This window comes from Helicoverpa zea, chromosome 7, assembly GCF_022581195.2.
Source record: "Helicoverpa zea isolate HzStark_Cry1AcR chromosome 7, ilHelZeax1.1, whole genome shotgun sequence".
Taxonomy (NCBI): domain Eukaryota; kingdom Metazoa; phylum Arthropoda; class Insecta; order Lepidoptera; family Noctuidae; genus Helicoverpa; species Helicoverpa zea.
The window spans coordinates 7,885,211-7,907,310 of record NC_061458.1 but is presented as its reverse complement, the minus strand read 5'-3'; the positions used below and the strand labels follow the sequence as shown (position 1 = coordinate 7,907,310).

The following is a 22,100-nucleotide window of genomic DNA, read 5'->3' as shown; positions in this document are numbered from 1 at the left end:
TTTCCACTGTTTTATCGCCGCCAAGTGTCGTACTCGTCTGAAAAAATCGTCACCCAATAAAAAAAACGATATCGATTCTACCATAAACAAACAATCTAACCAATAAACCTTCATGTGAGTCAACTACTGTAATTTGTAAATCATCCTTTTTACGTCTTTTCCAAGTCACATTACCGTCATTTGACTTTTGATTGAGCAATTTACGCCGTACTGTGTAACTATGGTCCAGTTTTTCAGGCGCTTTGTGCACAGTCTATGTGCCTACACAATCCTGAAAAAAAAACTGTCTTAATTAACTATACGTGTATTGACGTGACCGAACGCCAATGTACGTTAATTAATTTAGTTGGCTCTCTAAGGACAACAAATTATTGTGTTATTTTTTAAAATATTATTTTCTTGGAACAGTTATTATACGACGGGGAATGAACCAATCCATTGACCGGCAAAAAATATGCTTATTATATTTTGGTCAATAGTTTTATTTTTATGAGATCCGTCAGTTGCACAAAGCTCTATTAAAATTAAAGCTTCATTAAATCTATAGCTGAAGCTTTTTATCTTGTTGACAAATACAGAGTCAGCAATAGATTTAGAGAAGCTTTAACTTTAATGGAGCTTTGTGCAACTGACGGTTTATTCAATAGCTTTTGACATTTAGTGGTACATCATAGTCACAAAATAATTCTGAGAAAAATCTAGGTGAAGGGAAAAATCGTCTCAAAAAAATGGGCACTAAAGCAAAACAACCCGTGTTGAAAAGGCAGATGTGCATATAATGGATGGTAACCAAAAGGCCAGACACTTGAACTATTATATAATTAAGTTTAATTAATTATGCATTATTAAGTAATTAATTTAACAGTTATAATGTGTTTTGGAAGCGAGCATGCGCTCCCGTTTCGGAACTTTGTGGTCGTTTCTTCTCATAGAGATCGCATCCACGGGCCGAAGCGCGCGTTCCTGCCGCATTATAACCGGGAAAATAACTTTCAACGTGTATAAATCACTTAAAAACCAAAAATTTCAATCCTTAAATCCACTAATTACCCAAATAATATTTTTTTAACACATAGTTTTTTTTTTGCGTCTAGTTATAAGGACACGATGTGAAGTTATACGAAGTTTGAAATCTCGCAGTGCACTCGTAGTGAAATATTGTAAATTAACTATGATTAATGGATTTGAAATGTCACCGGAATATGTTTTAAAACATTGGGAATTGGTAAGTGTTATATTTTATACTTGAGGATTTCTGCTTACTGCTTGAATTACTTCTGTCGTCGTGATTAAACTATTTTTATTGTTACCATAATGTGTTCTTACTTAATAAATAAAAAGCAATTTGGATTACTGTATATTAGTCTCTAATCTACTTATTATATTCTAACTTTAGCATTTAATATACATGCTTGATGTCCTTGGTCGTCGATGTTAGCTTAGTTACTTAATCTCTTTAGGTAGGCAAGAACTCAAAATTTACGCACAAATTACTTACTTCACATTACAAAAGTGTGTGTTAATGAATGGCTTATGTTTAACTGATCACCAGAAATAGTAACAAATAGCAGACAAAAATAGTAAATGATCACCAAAATGAAACTCGCATTTTAATGTAAAATGATAACCAAAGTTTTAACACTTTGCTATCCCATTTAAGTGAAATTACTCCAAAATAAATCATGCGCAAGCCAAAAATAGTAAATGATCACCAAAATTAAACCACCATTTTAAAGTAAAATGATAACCAAAGTTTTTACATTCTGCTATCCTATTTAAGCAAAATGAGTCCAAATAAATCATTGTTATCCCAAAAGTAGTAAATGATCACCAAAAGTAGTGAATGATCATCAAAATTATACCAGCGTTTTAATATAAAATGATAATCAAAGTTTTTACATCTTGCTATCCTGTTTAAGTAAACTGACTCCAAAAAAATAAGTTCGGCCTGATACAATAAATGTAATTACATTATGGGGACCCTTTTCCTGCACTAGGGTGGAAAATTGTCTATTGCATGCCTCTAAACAGTGCGATAAGAGTGTGTTTTCGAGGGAGTGTATTGAGAAACACATTCTTCTTCTTCTTTCTCCTGCCCTGTTCCCAATTTTACTTGGGGTCGGCGCAATATGTCATTTTCTTCCATTTTCCCCTGTCACTCGTCATACTGACACTCACGCATGCATTGCAAGCCGGACACATAACTTAATATGGCATCATAATACTTTATTTGATAATAAGCCTACATTTTATGGCAATCACAGTGACTTATTTAGGCAAAAATAATACATTAATTTGGTCGTCAAGAGTTGGTGATCATTTACTAAATTTGGTGGTCGAATACAATTTAAAGTGAAGTCGTGACTAAAATAGCTGGTACTATTACATTTTTAGACTTTATTTTTCTGGTGTTCAGTAGATTTTTCTGGTTGCAAAACTAAGGGTATCAAAGCATTTTATGGTGGTCATTATATTTGTTCCCTTAATGAATTGGAATCAATTCAAATTAGCTCGTTTGAAATACTTGTAATGAGTAATTTGGTATCAATGTTTTATTTCCCACAGTTGCTCAAAAACCCTTAAAATATCCGTTTATTATTTTATGACGCAGTTTTTACTGAAATTTATACCTTATAGCTACTATATATTATGTAGGTACATTCGTGGCATTGTTAATTAGTCGGCAGATCGATTTTGCTTTGACCACAAAGGGTGCTTCATATATGTGTAGGTACCGTGCAATTCATATGTATGGGTAATTAATTGTGAATCACAAATATAACAAAGGCCTGTTATAAAGTCAATGATTGGTCCATGGCAATTATGTTTTAAATATTAAACCTTTATAAAAAAATCTTTTTAATCCCAGGCTGCGGGATTGTCCGGAAAAGTTACCGCGGCGCTGGTACACAAAGGGCTCAGGAAGGAACGTGGTTGGTTTTAGTCATTAAGAGGCACACTCACTTATGTTGCACCCACAACAGGAGGTGTCATTTGATGATTACCATAAAGAAATGGTTCCAAAGTATGACAACGATTGGTCCAAGTTGTAATGGCGTTCTACTAATTAGGGATAAATCTATGTTGTCTGACTGTATTTATTTAGACTTGATGTTTTATTTGCTGTTATTCGAGCTTTCATCCGAATACGAACTTCAATACCTCATTACTGGGACAAGGTTTTTATTGGAATTACGGGGGTCTTTTCTGTTTAACAACCAGGACTTTTAATTGATAATTTTTCTTCAACGGAATTTAATGAAAATAAATAAATAAAATAACGTTTATTAGGCCAAATAAAATACAGATTGATACACTTTAAACAGAAGGTTTATATTAATTTATACATCTGGAGTTCGTGATGCAATCCGTCCAAGAAAGATTCTTCTACCTCTTAAACTAGGATTTACCTGTATCTTAAGGGGTAGTGTTCGGTTAAGGTAACAATGGCTAAAGGACAGCAAAACAATGTCTGACAAGTGGACTAAGCATTTGGGCTTCGAATTGTACGTTGGTACGTTTCAAAACCATCTGTCAGTTGTTAAAGACCACGTAGTAGTAAGACCACGTCGAAATAGCTTTGTTGGAGTTAATACCGAATCTGGTCGAGTATTTGCAAAACGTAAGGCTGTTACTCAAAATAGTCAAAAGCCGCTTAATGACGACTAGCGCAAACCAGATCATTTATAACATATTGAGCTCGGAAATTCTGGGTTAAACTCGCTATTGTACATAAACTATCTGTATTATTTTTATATATTTGTTGTTAAGTGTGCAATAAAGAATAAGAAATTGTAGATTCGATTGTTTGCAGATATATGTACTCGTACTTGATAGACATACAATAGGGTTGCATTTTATGTTTGTTTCTACAGGGGCATACCAAATAATCGAAGACATGTAATTTGTTCGGCCTACGGCTTTGTCTTTGTGAATTTCGGCAAATATTATAAATAGATTGTTCTTTGATTCCTTATCAGAGTTATTTACCTCCAATGAGCAGTCCTGTTCAAAGAATCTCTAAGAATATAATATGGAATTCTTATTTTGTTATTTGGAAATGTATTACCGACCGGAAACGGGTGCAAATACTGCTGTAATAGTTTATGAAAGTAGCTCATGTCATGTAAATTGATTCAGTAGTTTTGGAGTAAAGACAGTTGGATGGAATGGCTTTTGCATCTTATATTTATAAATAAATTGCTGTTCTTTAGTCTGACTAAAACTCGGGAATGGCTGGACCTTTTTTTGTTTTAAAATGTTTGTAGAGGTCCAGGGAATAATATAAGTAAGGATGTCTGTCCATTTTCGCCATCTATCGGGTCAACTGTCTGGCCGAGTATTTAGTCTGCAGTATGCTTCTCTAACTGTACATGCAAATTCAAATTATGCATTCACATTGAAAGTTTCTAAGGCTTATTAAGTTTCATTCGCTAACTTTGCAATGAATTGTTCCTTTGAATTATACATAAAGTTGATCTCGTGACTTTGAGATGAAAGATTCAGCAGTTAGATGTACCTACTGTTTGCAGCTGGATAAATTCGATTCAGCGAAAATTAGTAACTTTGTCATCAAACAGTGTAAACTTTTTAATATTTTAAGTGTGTAGGTGTTTGTCTAGGAATTCTGAACACACTGTATTTTGTACCTCGTTTTATTCTTGTGCAGCGTCTAATGATTGCTATAAACAAACTTTGTAGCGGCCATAGAGGTGACCATTCTTGTGTACATACGTAGGTACAGCCATAGGTAGGTGTAGATATGAATGTAGTCCGCTCGATTACATGTTGACTAGACTACATTTGTATTGGAATACATTTCACCAGAATACAATCTTGCCCCTGTTGTTATATCCTATCTTCGTGATATTGTATCCTATCATCGCCTTCGTCATACTTATCAGCCAATTGCCATCCACTGCTAAACATGATTTGGTTATGTTGTTTCTTTAAGTTCAGAAATATGGTGGTAGATTGTGTGGGCCACATAAAAAATTTCAACATTGTTTTCTTCTTCAGAGCTTTACTTACAGCTAGTTTAGTTTACAGTTTTTATAATCTTCACCAAATGCCTAAGCTAACTCATGACCAGTCCTATTAGCTATTTATTTAAATTGTCCTCCGATGTAAATATACCTGCACATTGACTCCTACCAAAACATTTTCTTTCAAAACCTTACATAGGTGTGTAAGAGGAGACAATATGTCCACGGGTTGTTTTAAAACAAAATGGATTAAACGTGTACTTCAACTTGACGGCTCAAACAGGTATTCAGCTACAATAAAGGAGGTTATAAAGCAAATATTGTGTTTCATGTTTATTCACACACAAACAAAGCGTGTCCGAGGGGTAATGTGCTAGCCTATAAATCAACAGGAAGGTAAATTCGGTTCTTTCCGTCATTTACCGAAGCGTAATGTTAAATAATGTATTTGTTCTATGGGTATTCTTTTGAGATTTTGTAGAGCCCATATGTAATGGCATTTATGTCTATCGAAAAATTACACTACGTGTTAAAATATGGTGAATTACGGAAAATACACAACTCCATCTGTTGAAATAATAATCCTCTATAAAGAATGTATGGTAATATTGTCATTTACCACCTCGCTCCTTTGACAAATTTGATGTATTTTATTTACCACAGATACTTTAACCTTGGCTAAACAAAATTTTCATTTTTTTTTCTTCCGAAGTTACTTATAAAGGTGTGATTTTCTGTGTAAAGATTGATAATAATAGGCCGATCAACTAATATAAGTACAACATTCAAATGTACAGTTTTGACAAATAGATTGCGTGTCGTAATATTAATTTTACATCTTGAATTCACAAAATTAATCATATCTTTTGGCAGAGTGAATCGATTTCGATGAAACAAAAACTAAGTAATACCCCAAGTTACGTAGAATTTTTGTATATACGCATTGTCTGCATTTAATTCGTAGATTTTACGTGAATCGCGAACAAACAAACAAATAAACAGACAAACAGACAAAAATTATGGAAATGGGTTCTGTTAGTTATCCTTTAACATGCTGGCTATTTTTTTTGTCAATTTCTTCAATGTACAAAAATTACTTTTCTACAGATTTATTATATGTATAGATATAGATCAGCTTTCATAAATATAACGAATATTTAATATTACTTATTTTATTCTGAGAAATTATGGTCAAAGCATTACGGCTAATTTGACCTTAATTATGTTATCTGAGCATACAAAATCACGTGCCTAATAGGATTAATCACGAAGAGATTTTTGAAATTAGCTAGATGATACCGCAATTTCCATCACGCAACATGATAATTTTAGTTAGACAAAGGGTATTCCCTCATATCGATGATAATTTTCTATTCGAAACTACGAAACAGACTCGCGCGTCACAGTTTCTTTCTTCTGCCAATTAGCGTTAATTAAAGTAAGACCCAAAATCCCTGAGACTGTCTTCCAGTTTTTAGGACGTTACAAAAATGTCCCCGTTTTGACGTTCCCAAGATTAAGAGGCTTAGAAAGGAGCAGCTTGTTCAATCTCCATGTCAACAACACGAATGCTGATGAGGCTTCTGAAACTTTAAATATTATATTCTTTCATAATTTACTTCATTTATTTTTACAAGACGCAACTTGCAGATGAAGTAAATGAGATTACTATGTCCTGCTTTGAACATTTCATTTTATAAGAAGGATACTTTGCACTCAATCCAAAAATATTTTCATTCAAATAATTTATCAGCACCGATATATTTACTGTACGATATATTTAATCATAATTTAGTAATGCAAATTGATAAAAAATACTAGTACCTATGTACTCACTGTGGTTAATGGTTGCTACTATTATGGAAATGCTCTTTTATGAGATTACATTGTCGTGAGTGATAAAAATAGAATTACTACACACGGTCGTAAAAAGAAGAAAAACATTGTCTTTGTCTATCTTATTCGTAACTGATATTAAAAAGGTTTTCATGCAATAAGAAGCTAATGTTTAGGATATTGGATAGTCTAGTCCAAGTCGGGTTCAGGAATGAAACGAGATAAAATCGTAATAACCATGTGAGTCAAGTTTACAAAGATACACATTCAGAAAGCTATAGCAGACTTGACAATACGGGCTTCAGAACTTCTAAAGTCAAATCGATTTTTGCGCCAAAACGGAGTTAACTAAAGTTAAATCGAAAGCTAAATGAATTTACAAAAGTATTTTGTTTGAACAGAAAATGGTTTAACTTACTCATAGTTAAAGATACACGTTAAATGTAGCCCGCGGCAGCTCTTTTGTGCGAAACTTAAATGTTAGATTATTTAGAGATATTTATGTAAAGTACTGTATACAGAGATCTGCATATGCTTGTTAAAATTTAAAAGAGTGAATAAATATAACCTATAAAAAGGGCGTCTGCTGGCTAATTAGGTAACCTGCTATTCAGTATTCAAAGTTAATTACGGAACGAGTGCACAGTCATCGTTGTTTCATGAAAGGATGGTACGTTTGCTCATAAAGCCCTCTAGTTTTGGTAATTCGTCCGGATGGTACAAAGACAAAATGTTGATATTGAGTGACTTCTATGCTAAATATTAAGGGTTGGGTTTCCCCAAGGGGATACTAGTCTCCAACAAATATATATTTGGTTAGTCTTACCGATAGTTGCTTACGTACGAGTGTAGTGAGATAGATACTGTTTGTATTTGTTACCCTTCTATTCTCGAGATTATTATAGTGGGGGGTAAAATTAAACTCTAAGACGATACTGCTACCTCTATTACAAGATTCCAGATAAGAAATATTGATTTTAAATACAATATGTAACAGATGCGACTGACAGTTAAGTAAAAGGATATTTCTTTGAATCTCAGCAGACTGAGTTGAAACGCGAGTATTACTAGAATTATATACTAGCTTTATGTGGAAGGATGGAAGAGTGAATGGATCTTTATTACTCTTCCAAGGAAAAATCACTGAACGGATTTGTGTGAAAATTGACACATAAATAAATGGTCCATATTCTGGATATCTTAATTTGCATCTCACTGAGAGGCGTCTGATTTAATAAAATCTAGTTGGGTACACCCCGAATTTAGTTTAACATTTATATGGACTAATATCCTATGCCGATTTCAGCTACAAGCAACAATTTTCATCAAGTGCTTCATTATGTCACTCATAAGTACAATGTGTCTAGTACTCTCGCTTGTGATCTAAACATAGTTTCTACGTCATAAATCTGTCAAATGAGGCATATTCACGACTCACAGAGTACAGTTTCACCATATACGTATATTGTACGGATTTCAAGGTGCGATTTAAAATGAAATGCACGTGATTTAGCGAATTATTGAAGAGTTTGCCAATCGGAAAAGTTTTAATTACTTGAGTTTTTACGCAACTGACCCGTGACCATTGGGGGTTGTATAACAAGCAAGGTACGAGTCGTCACGTGGCCACCGTCTCACCTGTGTCGCTCGTAGCCCGTAGCTTTTGTAGCGTAGCAACAACTTAGGACTTGCGTAGCTCGCATGACGCTACGTCACATTTTGTAGTAATCTTTAATCTATATGGTGCCTTCGTTTTGTAAAATAATTACCGTAATTACTCACATATGATACTCATTCTAACCAACCCAACCCAAAATACTTTCTTAGTAGGTACATCTGTATGAAAACTGACAGTCATCGTAATGACTGGTATATTCCTGATCCCATTACTAAGTTCGGACATTTTTAAGCTGTGCTTACGTCCATTGGATGCCGTAAATTCCTCGTATCTCTCGTCTGTTTGCTCGTTAAACGTTAGGACCTTACAGTTATGTATTCTACAACAGTACTTTCCTCTCAACGTTGTTTTTCATTTCGCACTAGTCTGAATTCTCATGTTTTATGAAGACTGTTAGTGAGGAGATTATTTTACGCAATCTCAGATATATTGTACGCTTATATTGGACAGTCACGTATAGCAAAGATCTTAAATATTATAGATTAGATCCAATATCGATACGTAAGACGTGAAGAGAAAACTTTGCACCCTTTTGAAGCACATTGCGCATTGAGAGATGAACGATAGTAAGTACGTATTCGGTGGCCTTCTTAAAATGTGGATGTGGGAGCACTGAATAAATGTTTTCAAATACAAGGACTTTATCAGATAATAAACATTAAACCAACCAGTGTGCGACTTCTACACGATACTTATATATTTACGTGCCACATGCCAGAAGGCAACTTATGCTAAAACTTATTTACCCCTTGTACCAAAGTAGGAAGATTTGTAAACTAATTTGGAGCAGGGTAAACTCCTCTGGCGCGATGTTGCGGCCTTTTCTCAACTATATTAGCCAGCCTTATAATTAATAGCATCCTAAATTACCTCTTCACGCGCTTCTAGCAAATTCCGACTAAATTTTTCAACGCCCTTCCTTCTCAACATTGTATTTAAAAAGGTCTTAAGTTATTGCATTCATTTGCCAATTTTTGTGTTGACTGTGTTTTTGTTTTAACGATTTTCTCTGTAGTTGCTCTATACAGTAATTAGAGTAGGCGCTTGATTTTGCGTTCCCAAAAATCTCTATATAGTCAGAACCAAGTGAAAATAGGACAGCGTAACGTCACTCGATCCAGTACCAGTCGAATTGTATTGCAAACGACATCAATGTTTACAAGTGACTCGTTGCTGTGCAAATTGGGTGTTACTATGTGTCGTTTTTGTTTCAGAATGTCAGTTTATCAAGTTACATCCAAGCGACATAAGACCTTTTGCTCCAAGGACCACCGATTTGTTTTCTTCAAGTGACGTAAATACGCTCATGTTACGCCTTATCTTCCGTCCAATTACAGTTTATTTCACTTGTGAAGTGTGTCACCGTTTTTGCAGTCGTAGAGAGCAGTTCTTTGTTTACTAAAAGAAGAGTAGTTCTTTAGTTCTTTTATGGCTATTTAGACTTTAAGTCTTGACTTAGCTTCCAGAGTGAATTACTCTGTGCGTCAAAATTGCATAAGTATTTACCCACCTGTTATATAAAAAATATTTTTATTTTTCGAACATGAAACATGACAGACTGCCTATACCTACATGCAAACCGTTTCAATAGCTTTAAAAAAATCTAAATATATCACAAGCACGCCCGACATAGAATCGTTGAAAAACAAAACAAAAAAAATCACAAAAGTTGTTCATTTAGTTTTTACCCTCTGAAATTGTGTTGTATTTCACAGACATGTAGAACTTTCAGCTTCAGTAGAGAGATCAATCGAGTTGAATGCACCTGTGAATGTTAGCGCAAAGTAAATAATTATTCATTAAGTACTTTGAGAAGTCTTTATGAATAAATATATATGGCATAAATGGGTTTGGAAATAGTTATAAAAGGGGATTTTTTAAATTATTACGTCAATCATTGTAAAATTTTAGCAAGTGTAAAGTACCTATATTTAGTGAGATTCTATATTGATTGTGTGAGATATATAACATACGATAGTCGTATGTTAATCCATGTAAAGTATTCACACACACAGCCAAAGTGGCGTTTTATTTTGGTGGAAAAATATTGACGTTAAACGACGATTTCAGACAGATTGATTTATGATTGTTTTGTTTAATGATGTAGGTACATACAGTGGGAGGCAAAATTGATTTGCGCGAGTTCATCAAATTGAGCATTGTTTGATGAATATTAAAACTGTTCGGTATTAGATTCCAACTGGCAGAGCTACAATATAAAGTTCTTATTACGAAGGTAACATCATATTTCTTTTCGACGCCCTTAGCGATTTTCATCGATGGTGTTGTTTTTCAAGTTATGTAAGAAATTTTATTTTCATTTCGCTCTTTGATAAACACGTTGGGCCCTGTTTTATAGTCATCTCGTGCACCAATTTCCCTTCATCCAAACTCGGATTTCTCTCAACTTTTGTTTTTACAAATTAAGGTGTATTTTATTTATTATGTACATAAAATCTTAGCAGAATTAAAAAAATGTATGTTTGTTTCAGGACATCATGAGAAAATTCAACTGAATACATGAATGATGTACGATAGTGAAAAAGCTTCAGTGGATAACTTTTCGTGCACCAATTGCAATAATGAATCTTATTACAATAATAACTATTCTTATCCGGACGAACTTATTTGTATTTTTCATACGGATGAAGACATTGCCTCCGGTGTTTTTAAGATATTTGTATACGTGATGTATATAGCAGTGTTTGTGGCCGCTTTGTTAGGAAATGGTTTAGTGTGCTCAGTAGTGCACACCACGCCGCGAATGAAGACAGTGACGAACTACTTTATAGTGAACTTAGCGGTAGGAGACATTTTAATGACATTGTTCTGTGTACCGTTTTCGTTTGTGTCCATGTTATTGTTACGGTACTGGCCGTTTGGTGCGTTTATGTGCAAAGCGGTGAACTTTTCGCAGGCGGTGTCAGTGCTCGTGAGTGCGTATACTTTGCTCGCAATATCGATAGATCGGTACATCATTATAATGCACCCGCTGAAGCCGCGGCTGGGCAAGACGGCTGCTAAGTTCGTGGTGTTCGCTGTGTGGATTGGAGCCTTTATTACAGCGGCCCCCATACCAATTGTATCGACGCTACAGAGGCCCTCGCTCTGGCACCGAGCGTGTGAAGTGTATGTGTCATGTAATATTATTTGAATCTAAGAATTTGCGGGGCTACGCACCATGGCTTTTGTATTGTCAGAGCATTGCACTTTGTTCACTACTTATAAAAATCTAAATTCTAAACACAAAAAAATGCAACAATATGTATCAGGCCACGATGCACAGTTCTTCCGTTTTTAGTTTCAGTTTTAATAGAATACAGCTAAAAACTCTCTTTTTGTCTACCTGCTTCTTATTTCATTTTTTCAAGAATCGTGTACAACAACGTTTTTTGTGTCAGAATTCTGAATACGCGGATATTTTTGTTGAAATATTTCTTTTCAGAATTCGTGGAATTTTAGAATTGATTTGTCATGTAGAAACAATTCTCTTCTAAAAAGATTTGTCCTTCAACATTCAAGTACAAAAACCCCACAATGATTGGTTTATATTCGACTTAGTTCATTTACTCGGAAACAGATTCGTTGTTTTCATAATAGATAGACTTTTAGCGTATTTTTATTTACTAGTCAGCATGTACAGTTTGACTTTCAGATTTTCAGCGTACAAATTATTACTTCAGTTAAACATTAGTTAGGGACTCGACGCGGTTTCATGGGCTCATGAAATTGCAAATTCATAAAGTAAACACGACTAAACACGTGATTCGAGTTGATAAACACTAATTTGCTGAGATTAGTTTATTAACTCTGTTTTTCAATAATTTTGTCCTGATGAAATTAAAACTTAATTTTTAATATTCTAGACGGTTGTTTCAATTTGTTTTGCTTTAAGCCAGATAAAGACAAATAGGCATCTTTACAGATTTTAATATAAGAAATCAATTGTTTTGTCACATGGCTTAGGCTCAAGTTCACCGAAAACATAAACGTCCGTTTTTTTTTAAAAGCAACTACATATTTAGTTTGAAAATTGAATGAAAAGTTTCGTAGCAAACAGTTATTTAACGGACGTTTATACTGTCGGTGAATTTGAGCCTTAATTGTAATGTGTGGTGTGTTGTTAAGTGACATTTGTGGTGAGCAATGGTCGAGTCCGGAGAAGAGCCGGCAGTACACGTACGCGCTGTTGGTGCTTCAGTTCGTGCTGCCGCTGAGCGCGCTAATATGCACGTACGCGCGCATTGCGCATACTGTGTGGGGAGGCCGGCCGCCCGGGGAGGCGCAGGACGCGCGAGATTCGCGCATGCAACATTCCAAACGAAAGGTATTGTATAGTTTAAGTACTGTATTACTTCTCGAAACCAATTTGTTTACTGTAGTACAAAAATGTTATTACCTGTTTTTAAAGGTTTACAGCTTAGAAACATAAACTTTTTGTTTGATTCCTGTCGTTAGCCCGTAAAATCCATTCTCAGTTTTTAATTATAGCCCTTATACTTTTAATTGACAACGTATCATATGAATTTAGGGATGCGACGATTTATATGGACGGGCGCCGGGATGGCGAATCTCGTTTGAATAAGTTCTGATATTTTGACAGACGATCACGTCGCCCCTCTGTCATAAAACAGGAATCGATTTGTCATTATCAAAATACATAATGAATAGCAATTACTCGATTTAATGGTTAGAACGTGATTTATCTCATTCCTGTATATTTATACGGAATATTTTTATTTTTCATTGCCAACTTTTTCAATCGTCAGATAACTTTTATCGGAAAATTAAATGATCTTTTTTCCTCACGAAATATCGAACGGACTGGAAAATCGAATCCTACAAAAAATAAAATATAAGAAGCACATGATTATCTCATAGGCTTTTAAATTTTATTAACCAAGTTTCGCAAAGAATAATTCATTTAGGTATGTGTGTTCTAAAAATGATGTATTTTCTTTTAAACCAGTAGACATGAAAGTAAGCAACAGGTCGGCAAGCTCCTTTAAATAGAATTGAAATACTCGAGACGCATGCTATGGTTTCTTGAATATCTTTCCAGACATTTTGCAACACTTTTAGGAGTATTTTTTATGTTATTGTTTTTAATAATTACATACTTATTTTCCTTTTCACAGATGATCAAAATGATGTTGACAGTGGTCACTGTGTTCACGATGAGTTGGCTGCCCCTTAACATTTTTATAGTAAGTAAAACTTTTACTTATTTCATTTTTAATTAACATTTTCAATAAACAACAGTTACGGCACAGTTTGACGACAAAATAAAATACAGCAAAAGTTAAATAAAAGTGTTAAAATCGTTTTAAAATCCCTTACATTGAAACTCTTTTTAGAGTGTCTTTAATTTTTGACGACTTTTGGATTACGGATTAAATTAAAAAGTCTTAACAACGGGAACAGCCTAGCAACCAATTTTATTATTTACATTTTACGATCAAATTTTGCGTTCCTACAACGTGTTAATAAAAACGAAATGTGGCGTTTCGATCAACGGCTTCATTTTGGCGCTTACCTATGTTTTTACAAACAAGTAACATAATTAAAGGGAATCAGACATAAAACCCCGCGAAGTTTACAAAAAAATATACTGGTATTCCAATTAATTTCAAATATTATAACCGCAGTCGAATATAAAATGAAATAGGGAGAGGATATGTTACCTTTTTCATCAGTCAATGTTTCAGCGAATTTCAGCTTTAATAAATAAGGTTTCTGAAACCATAACGTGCAGCCCTTACAAACTTGATGTCAAGTTTATATGAAACTCGCCAAGTTTTGCTTTGTAAGCGGGCATAAAAACTCTTTGCTTTTGCAACAGTTTAAAATCGGCGTATTAAAATTGGTTTCTTAGTTCAAACAACTCGGAATGATTGCAAACATTTCGAGTAAAAGTCGAGTACTTTACAACGCTTCATTTTTCAACTCATAAATCAGTATGGAGATGAATGGTAGTGAGCATATTCGAATTTAAAGAAGATCCCTATTTTAATTCTTTATCACTTTAATTATATTATATAATACAGCTAATGACTATCGTCGTACGAGGTGTTATGAATTCTGACAAAATATCTGATCTAATTAGAAGGTACTTACCTAGTACATATGTATGTAACATTACATTGGTTTTTATGTACGTCTGTTTTTACCGTAGGTGCTATGGACGGTCCATGAAGACGATGACGAGTGGAGTATGTGGCCTGGCATGCCATACTTGTGGTTCGCATGCCACTGGCTGGCGATGTCCCACTCGTGTTACAACCCCATGATCTACTGCTACATGAACGTACGGTATCGACGAGGGTTCAAAGAGGTAGAGTATTATGTTTTTATTAAAAAAAAAACTTTATTGAAATTGCTTCAACTGTTCGGGAGCTATGATGCCATACAGACAGACAGACACGTCAAATTATAACACAAGTAATGTTTTTCATAAAGGTTACATAATTTTTTAAAAAGTCATTTTAAATGCTAAAATATGTTGGGATCAAATATTAATACAACTCTTTATAGATGAATCCTTCCTAGCAAATAAATTCAGTTGCATTGCAAAATTTTGGTCTTCTTGGTTGAAACTAATCAACGTTTCTACCAAAATATTACAAGAGAGGTAAATCTGAGCATCTATGCCGATTACATGATTTGAAATTCAGATTTGTTTTCCCCTGAACAGACGCTATTTTTGTTTCGTTGCGTGGGTGTTTTGTACGCATCCGAGAGGGTTAATAAAGCTGTGGTTCCACTAGAGATCTGCAATATTGCGTAGCTGTAGGTGAACCAATTTTTACCAAAAGGTGTTTGGTGTTCTAAAAATCGAGTCTTCCTATTGATGGAGATCAAAAACATCGCACCGTCGCTTGACAGATCCGTAGTGAAACCGCAGCCTTATTAAGTAGGCGGTAGTGACAATGGGTACATATTTTGAGTAATGAGCATAACGGGGAAGGGGACAGTGGAATATTCATTAGGTTTCGACTTACTTTGAAAGACTGCTTTATGTAATGACAGTTATAATGTACTCCGGTTTCATAGTCATTGTTCTTGTCAGATTTAAGGAGTCCATTAATTTATAACATAAGTATAGGATAGATAAGCGATGTTAAGATTACTCGTGTGTAAGTGTACCATAATTGTTGGCGACTAATATAATTTGTAGCCGTCTTACCAATCAGCAGCCAATTAGCAACGTACCGTATTTAGCTGCGATCCACTAATGTATTGGTTTCCAGTGTATGCACCCACATGTCTAGCTCAGACCGACCCACACAGCCATCAGCCGCTTTGTATACCGAAGATTACAAATCGAACCCACTTAGTATAACAAGATAGTATGCTTGGAATTACCTAAAAGTAGCTTTTTGGTAGTACTGAATTAAGAAAATACGAAATTACTTAAATTAAGCATATTTAAATTTCTTCTTAGAAACTTATAGTCACTAGAATTTGAGAAGATAAAACAGTACCTATTACTTATTCACCGTTATTGTCACAATGGTCTCTCAAGAATAAGAGTCTTGAATTTTCGGCTAATTTTCCTGTTTTTTGCTGTTCAGAAAAAGTGTAATTTCTGTAATTTCGTATTCAGTTTTACATATTAAGTTTTGGTTTCTATAGATACTCGGTGGGCTGCTGTGTTTGAAGAAAAAGGATTCCGGCAGGCCGTATCAGCGCTCAAGTATTTGTGAAGGCATACCTTTGTCGGGTAAGAAGGTTTATGTAATCTGTACCGTAACCTACATATTTGTAATGTCGGTTTTCGGTAAACATGAGTTATGACCTATTGAAGATCGTTGGCCTAAAATGCTATGTTAATTTAGCTTTGCTTCTATGATAATAAGGGAATGTGAAACCAAATAAATGAAGAATGCTTATTTTTGCTTTATAGCAATGTATTTCGCAACTTCAAAGTTTAATTCCGTTAACAAAGCTCGCTCTTAAATGTACACCGAGTAATTACATTACAATGTTTAAACACGATGCTGTGGGTATGTTTGAGTTTTCCTCGTTACATTTTTGGTTAAGAATTTAGAAGCTTTGATTGTGGGTTTTTGTAATTTTCTGAGTTATGGACCTATTTCTTCCATTGAAAATGCGTAGAATTTTAATCAGGTTATTTCACACTGCAAACGGCCGATAGTTTGTTTAGTCGGCCGATAGTTTGTTTGGGCTAATCAATCAGTATGAATATGAGTGGTCGTAAGCACATTAATACAAAGATCAGGTAAAAGTCAAGATCAGACCGACTGAAAACTTTGATTGGAATTTTTAGACAAACATCGGGTCTACTGTCGCCGACTGTTTAGTCCGCAGTATGTGAAGGGTAAGACCATCACATTCATGTAGAGAAGAAGTATCACGGTTATAAATAACAGTTATGGGTTCTGCTACATTATTGATTATAACTATACCTATTATATCTAAGATATGAAATAAATCATTTTTGACGTGAAAATACCCTTCCACACGGTGCGCAGACCTTTCAAATTTTCGTGTGTGACAAATTACGACAAATTTTAATGCGAGTGCCGTTGAGCCCATTATAATTCTTACCTGCCTACCCACATACATTGTTATTGACGTGTGTCAAAGAAATTCCACAAAAAAATATATTTTGCTTTAAATTGAATAACGATGAAGTAACCAGACATAGTATTTTTTCATATAGGTATATATTGGGTAATTCCATTTGAATGATGGCATTAGCTTGATAAATAATTCTGTTACTGTATAAGTAGTTATTGTGCCCATCAAAATATTTTTCGACCAAAGGTACTAAGTAAAAATACTATGTTCAAATAAAATAAAGTCACTGTACATATATGTACCACGGTGCTTAAAGAACAAAGTTTCACAATATATGTACATATACAGGGTGTGTCGTTCACAATCACATTAAATCCTATCGCATATACTTTATGATATTCTATGGCGAATTGTAAAAAAAATAACCTAATCCATGCAGTGGTTTAACCACAGGAGTCATTTTTCGTTTTTATAATTTACAACATCATGTGTAAAGCAGAGATAAAGTTAGGAGTATCTAATGTTTTGATCAATTGACAGCTGTCAGTTTTCAAGGGAGGATTTCAGTTGTTTTTAGTGACTGACATTTACATGGTGTTCTAATTTTCACACATTTTTATTCTATTTACTTTGATTGTAAAATGCATTTTTTTATTTTTACGTATTTTTCTTTTTTCTTTGTGTTAATCGACATATTTTAACCAGTATATTATCGCATTTCATTTAATGTGATTATGAACGACACACCCGATATACACTCATCAGAGTTTTGGTACCAGGCGTTACTTTGAGGAAATTCATTACATACTTAAGCATAAAATGTTAGGAAAAATATGTGGCGTTAATTTCGTCGACGAGTCAAAATTTCCTGAAGATTTTCCGTGGAGAAGCCAAACACGTATCGAATACCCAAAGCTTGAATTAACTGTCTCGCGAAAATTAACTATACCTACATATTTTTCCTTAACGCTTTTGAATACTATTGAACAACTGTACGTATTGTATTTATCATAACGGATAATTTATTTCATAAAATACATTTTAGTAACAATATTTCTGATGAATGAATCGGATAAAGATAACACGCAGCAAAATTTACGATCAAATTGAAATTTGATTTCAAATTGAAAACAAATAGGAACGCTTTGCTGTTATTAATTATCTACATAAGCATTAAAATATTTTCAGTCATGCTCTCTCAATGATATAGATTGCCAATTTGTAGGATTAAAAAAATCTAAAATTTTTAAATGTTCTATTCAGCCAATTAAGTGCGTTTTACATTGCTTTTATATATGAGCTAGACTAATACTTCAGTATTTTTTCAGGTAGGTAGAATGTTTTGAGTGACAGTCTCAATACTCAGCAATTCTGAGACATAAGCACAGTAGAATTCCGTAAATTCAACGTTCTTGGCCAGAATATTTCAGAATTAGTAAAATATTTGTGTTGGAAGCTCGTAGCAAAGCGCCGTAGCACATATTTCGTAGCTTTGCCGCGTAGTGTTTGTGCTCGTAGCCAATTCGTAGCAGCTTATATTTGAAACAGGCATAGGTATATATGCAATCGATTTGAATATTTCCCTGTAGAATAGACCGATCTAATCAAATAGGCTAGATCTTGTACTACATATCTTGACAGGGGATAACCCTTGGGACGGCTGTTGTTATTGTTCAAATCGCAGATATGAGAGTATTGTAGTCAGCTAGTATGGTCATTGTGTAAACAAACCTGAGAACACAAAAAAATACCACACACTAGTTACAGTAAGTTATGGGAGGGTATATGGAATGGTGTACCAATTTGTTTCTTGTTAGGATGTGTTTACTGCACATAAACCATCTCGTGGTTGTGGAGGTTTGTAATCGTCCTATTTATCTTCCAACTACTGAGGGAAGACCTACAATAAACAGGCACGACCATTGATCACAGGGCTTACTCAGTAAGGATTGTGGATTTAACACAATCTCTATTTTAAAGTCTGTTTTATTTCACAAATGTATTCATGGTAATCATAGTTTGTCATCATTAAAGTCGTCCTATAGTTCGATTGGGTTCGTAAATCGGTGTAGAAATAAAAGGCTGGTATACATAAGGCTTCTAAAAAGTTTTATTACTTGGATGCATGATTCTGTGCAATATAAACCTGTCGGCTATCCATCGAGCCAACTTACGGCCAACGGTTTAGTCTGCAAAGTGCGGAGGCCTTAAATCTATACTAATATTATAAAGAGGAAAACTTTGTTTGTTTGTTTGGTTGTAATGAATAGGCTCAAAAACTACTGGACCGTTTTTAAAAATTCTTTCACCATTCGAAAGCTACATTATCCACGAGTAATATAGGCAATATTTTATACCGGTACGGGCAGTAGTTCCCACGGGACGCGAGTGAAACCGCAGGAAAACGGCTAGTGTTCTATATATTTATAAAGAAGCAAAAATATTTTTGTGTGTCTCAAGTCATTGCCATGTATGGGTTAAAAAGCCCATTTCCTGAATCATAAGTTTTAAGCACTGCCATTAGAAGGCCATGTCGAACATATTATATTAAAGTAGGCTGGCGTATATTTGGACCTCCTACTTGCTCCCACGTGGTTTGCAGGCCATAATTACTTTTGAGAATAATTTCACTCCTCGTTTGTATATATTTATGTACCTATGATTATGATTAGATAAGCCTTTCAATGTTGTGATTATATTTTACTAACATTCATATTTTCAGAAGTTTTTTTTAATGCTAAGCTAATTTTAGAGGGGAAAAATTGTCCTAGGGTGCAATGTAAAATGTAAATTGTTCGCAAATAAGAAAAAGAAGATCCCTACTGACTAGTGTGACAGCACTTTGGTGTAAAACCTCCTAGAGATTGCTAATGGGCTCCAATTTCTGAACTCTCAGTTCACTTAATGCTAAGTATTCGTAAATGGTTCAGTGTTCTGGGGGCTTAACACGAAATCACCTTAACTTGAGCGATTTTAAAACCGAACGACCACTTTATTTAAATTGAATATTTTGGATGAAAGCTTAAACACGTTAAAATATATTCAATTTAAAATCGCTAGCTTTAATATAGTAAACACTATATTATAGTGCGTTCGTGCTCGAACAGTTTTTTATGGAAATTGCAACCCGTTTTGTAAATTGGGAATGTGAACTGAGACCTTTTAATATGCATAGCATTTATACTTTGATAACTAAGTTTCATGCTTACTTTAAAAATATACCTAAGCTTTCTCAGCCCATTTTTGAACACACTTTTAAAATAACAGTGAGAATTTTTTGCACACAGATAAAGTGCATATAATAGCAAACTTACGTCTTCATCGTTTTCCGTAGTTACTAAGATAAGCGAGTAAAAAAACATGAACAAACTAACCTTTCAGCTTTATAATATTACCTATTATTAGTAATTTTGTAGAGACATGAGTATGTAAACACTACCAATCCGAATTAAGGTTTTAAGCTTTCACCCACAATTTGTTTTACACATGTCGTATTATGGTTATCTGGTTGAACGATTTTAGGTTAGTTTCATCAGGATTAACCTCATGTGTGTATAAAGGCCATTAACCTTGTCACTTACGTAGTTGGAACATATTTACATAACCACAATCATTCTATTTCGATGTCTAACCAAATCAAAGTAGGTACTTAGCGATTTTCAGTAACAACTTAGTGTTAACTTTTGTTTAAATAGTTTTCAAACACTGATTGCCTTCTATGAAGCGTTTTGGGATAATTGGTACGATTGCGATAAGTGAGAGCTTTAGTTAAGCTGTTGATGGTTTTCTACTGGTCGAATGATGGCGATCAAAAATTTTTTTAAAGTTATTTCAAACTACATAAAATGTAATTTTTGTATAGTGAGTGTTGTGAAAAAGTCCATTGAAACGATCTCCCAATGTATGGAATACAAAAAAAATAAAATAAATCCAGTGATTCATCACTTATCGATACCGCTTAAAATTGTGCTTCTGTTAGCGACGGCTATTATATTAGATTTGAGTAATAAATTAGTTGCATATTATTATTTGAATTGTGCAAAACAATATTTTCATTTATTTATTGGCTTTACATATAATAATACTGACATAGGTAGAACACAAAATAACGACGTAGCCGTTCGATGTTTTAAACTAATTTGCGTCTCCAAAAATGGCACTCAATTATTGTTCTGTAAACATGCATAATTTTAACTGCGAAACATAATAAATTATTATAATCTTAGCGATGGTAAATTCAAGTAACTGCGCAACACATTCATGAGCTTAAATGGAATGATAACAAAATTAATTACTCCTTGTTTTGGCGAAACATAACATTTGCCTCAAAAATTATGTTCTTTTAATTAAAGTTTTTTTTTTTGTTTCTAGAATTTATGGGTGCGAACGGTACCGGGGCGTCTAACCGCCGTAGTGTGTCGGTGTGCAAGTGGCAAGCGTCCAAAAGTGCAGGTGTGTCAAATAGCAGCAAAAGTACCAACTGCACGTCGCGACTCCAACCCCGGTCGTCTGGAAATTCATCGACAGCTCCGGTCGGCGCCATGTCTATACGCTCACAATTTTTCTAAGAATGTTTAGATATGACATCTGAAAATTTTACCTTCCTAAGTTTTACGGACAAGAATCTCAACTTTTTACATACGAATAGGCTGCCAATTGTGGGAATAGTTAAAATTGTCAACAAAGAATAAATGTCACAACAACACTTCAAATTCAAATTGAGCTTTATTTTTCTACCCGACAAAGTACAGTGTACCTTTACTGATCATTACAATAAGCCATTGTCGTTGAGGGCCTTTGATTCGATTCGGCATTTTGTAAGTACATTGATATTTTGTATTTGTTTCTTATGAGTCCTCCGTTTTGGTGCTGTTTGGGCCTTAGGCTCGGGAACCGACGTAGTTGCGTCGTTGCGCCGTGATTAAAAGCTCTGGACATTAGTATTATTATTGTTGTTACATTACAATAATGATCTATGAATTAATCCAAAGTCACAGACTATTTTTGTCACGTAATAACTCCTGCGGGATGGTAAAGTATACTAAATGTATTGTGTT

At 34.3% G+C, this 22,100-nt stretch overlaps 1 protein-coding gene across 1 annotated transcript; it reads left to right on the top strand.

Moving 5' to 3' along the window:
• Positions 1-944: 944 nt before the first annotated feature.
• On the top strand, positions 945-21,761 carry LOC124632153 (RYamide receptor-like). Its single transcript, XM_047166840.1, has 7 exons — positions 945-1,225; positions 10,992-11,628; positions 12,628-12,826; positions 13,638-13,706; positions 14,675-14,833; positions 16,135-16,222; positions 21,415-21,761. The coding sequence occupies exons 2-7, from the start codon at positions 11,024-11,026 to the stop codon at positions 21,609-21,611; spliced, it is 1,317 nt and encodes a 438-aa protein (XP_047022796.1). The 5' UTR covers positions 945-1,225; positions 10,992-11,023; the 3' UTR covers positions 21,612-21,761.
• The last annotated feature ends 339 nt before the right edge of the window (positions 21,762-22,100 follow it).

What these genes read in the sequence shown, in the direction of transcription:
- LOC124632153 (XM_047166840.1), top strand. Translation starts at nt 11,024, where the DNA reads ATGATGTACGATAGTGAAAAAGCTTCAGTGGATAACTTTTCGTGCACC. An exon ending in TGGCACCGAGCGTGTGAAGT is followed by an intron (nt 11,629 to 12,627) that starts GTATGTGTCATG and finishes TGTGTTGTTAAG; the next exon opens with TGACATTTGTGGTGAGCAAT. An exon ending in TGCAACATTCCAAACGAAAG is followed by an intron (nt 12,827 to 13,637) that starts GTATTGTATAGT and finishes TCCTTTTCACAG; the next exon opens with ATGATCAAAATGATGTTGAC.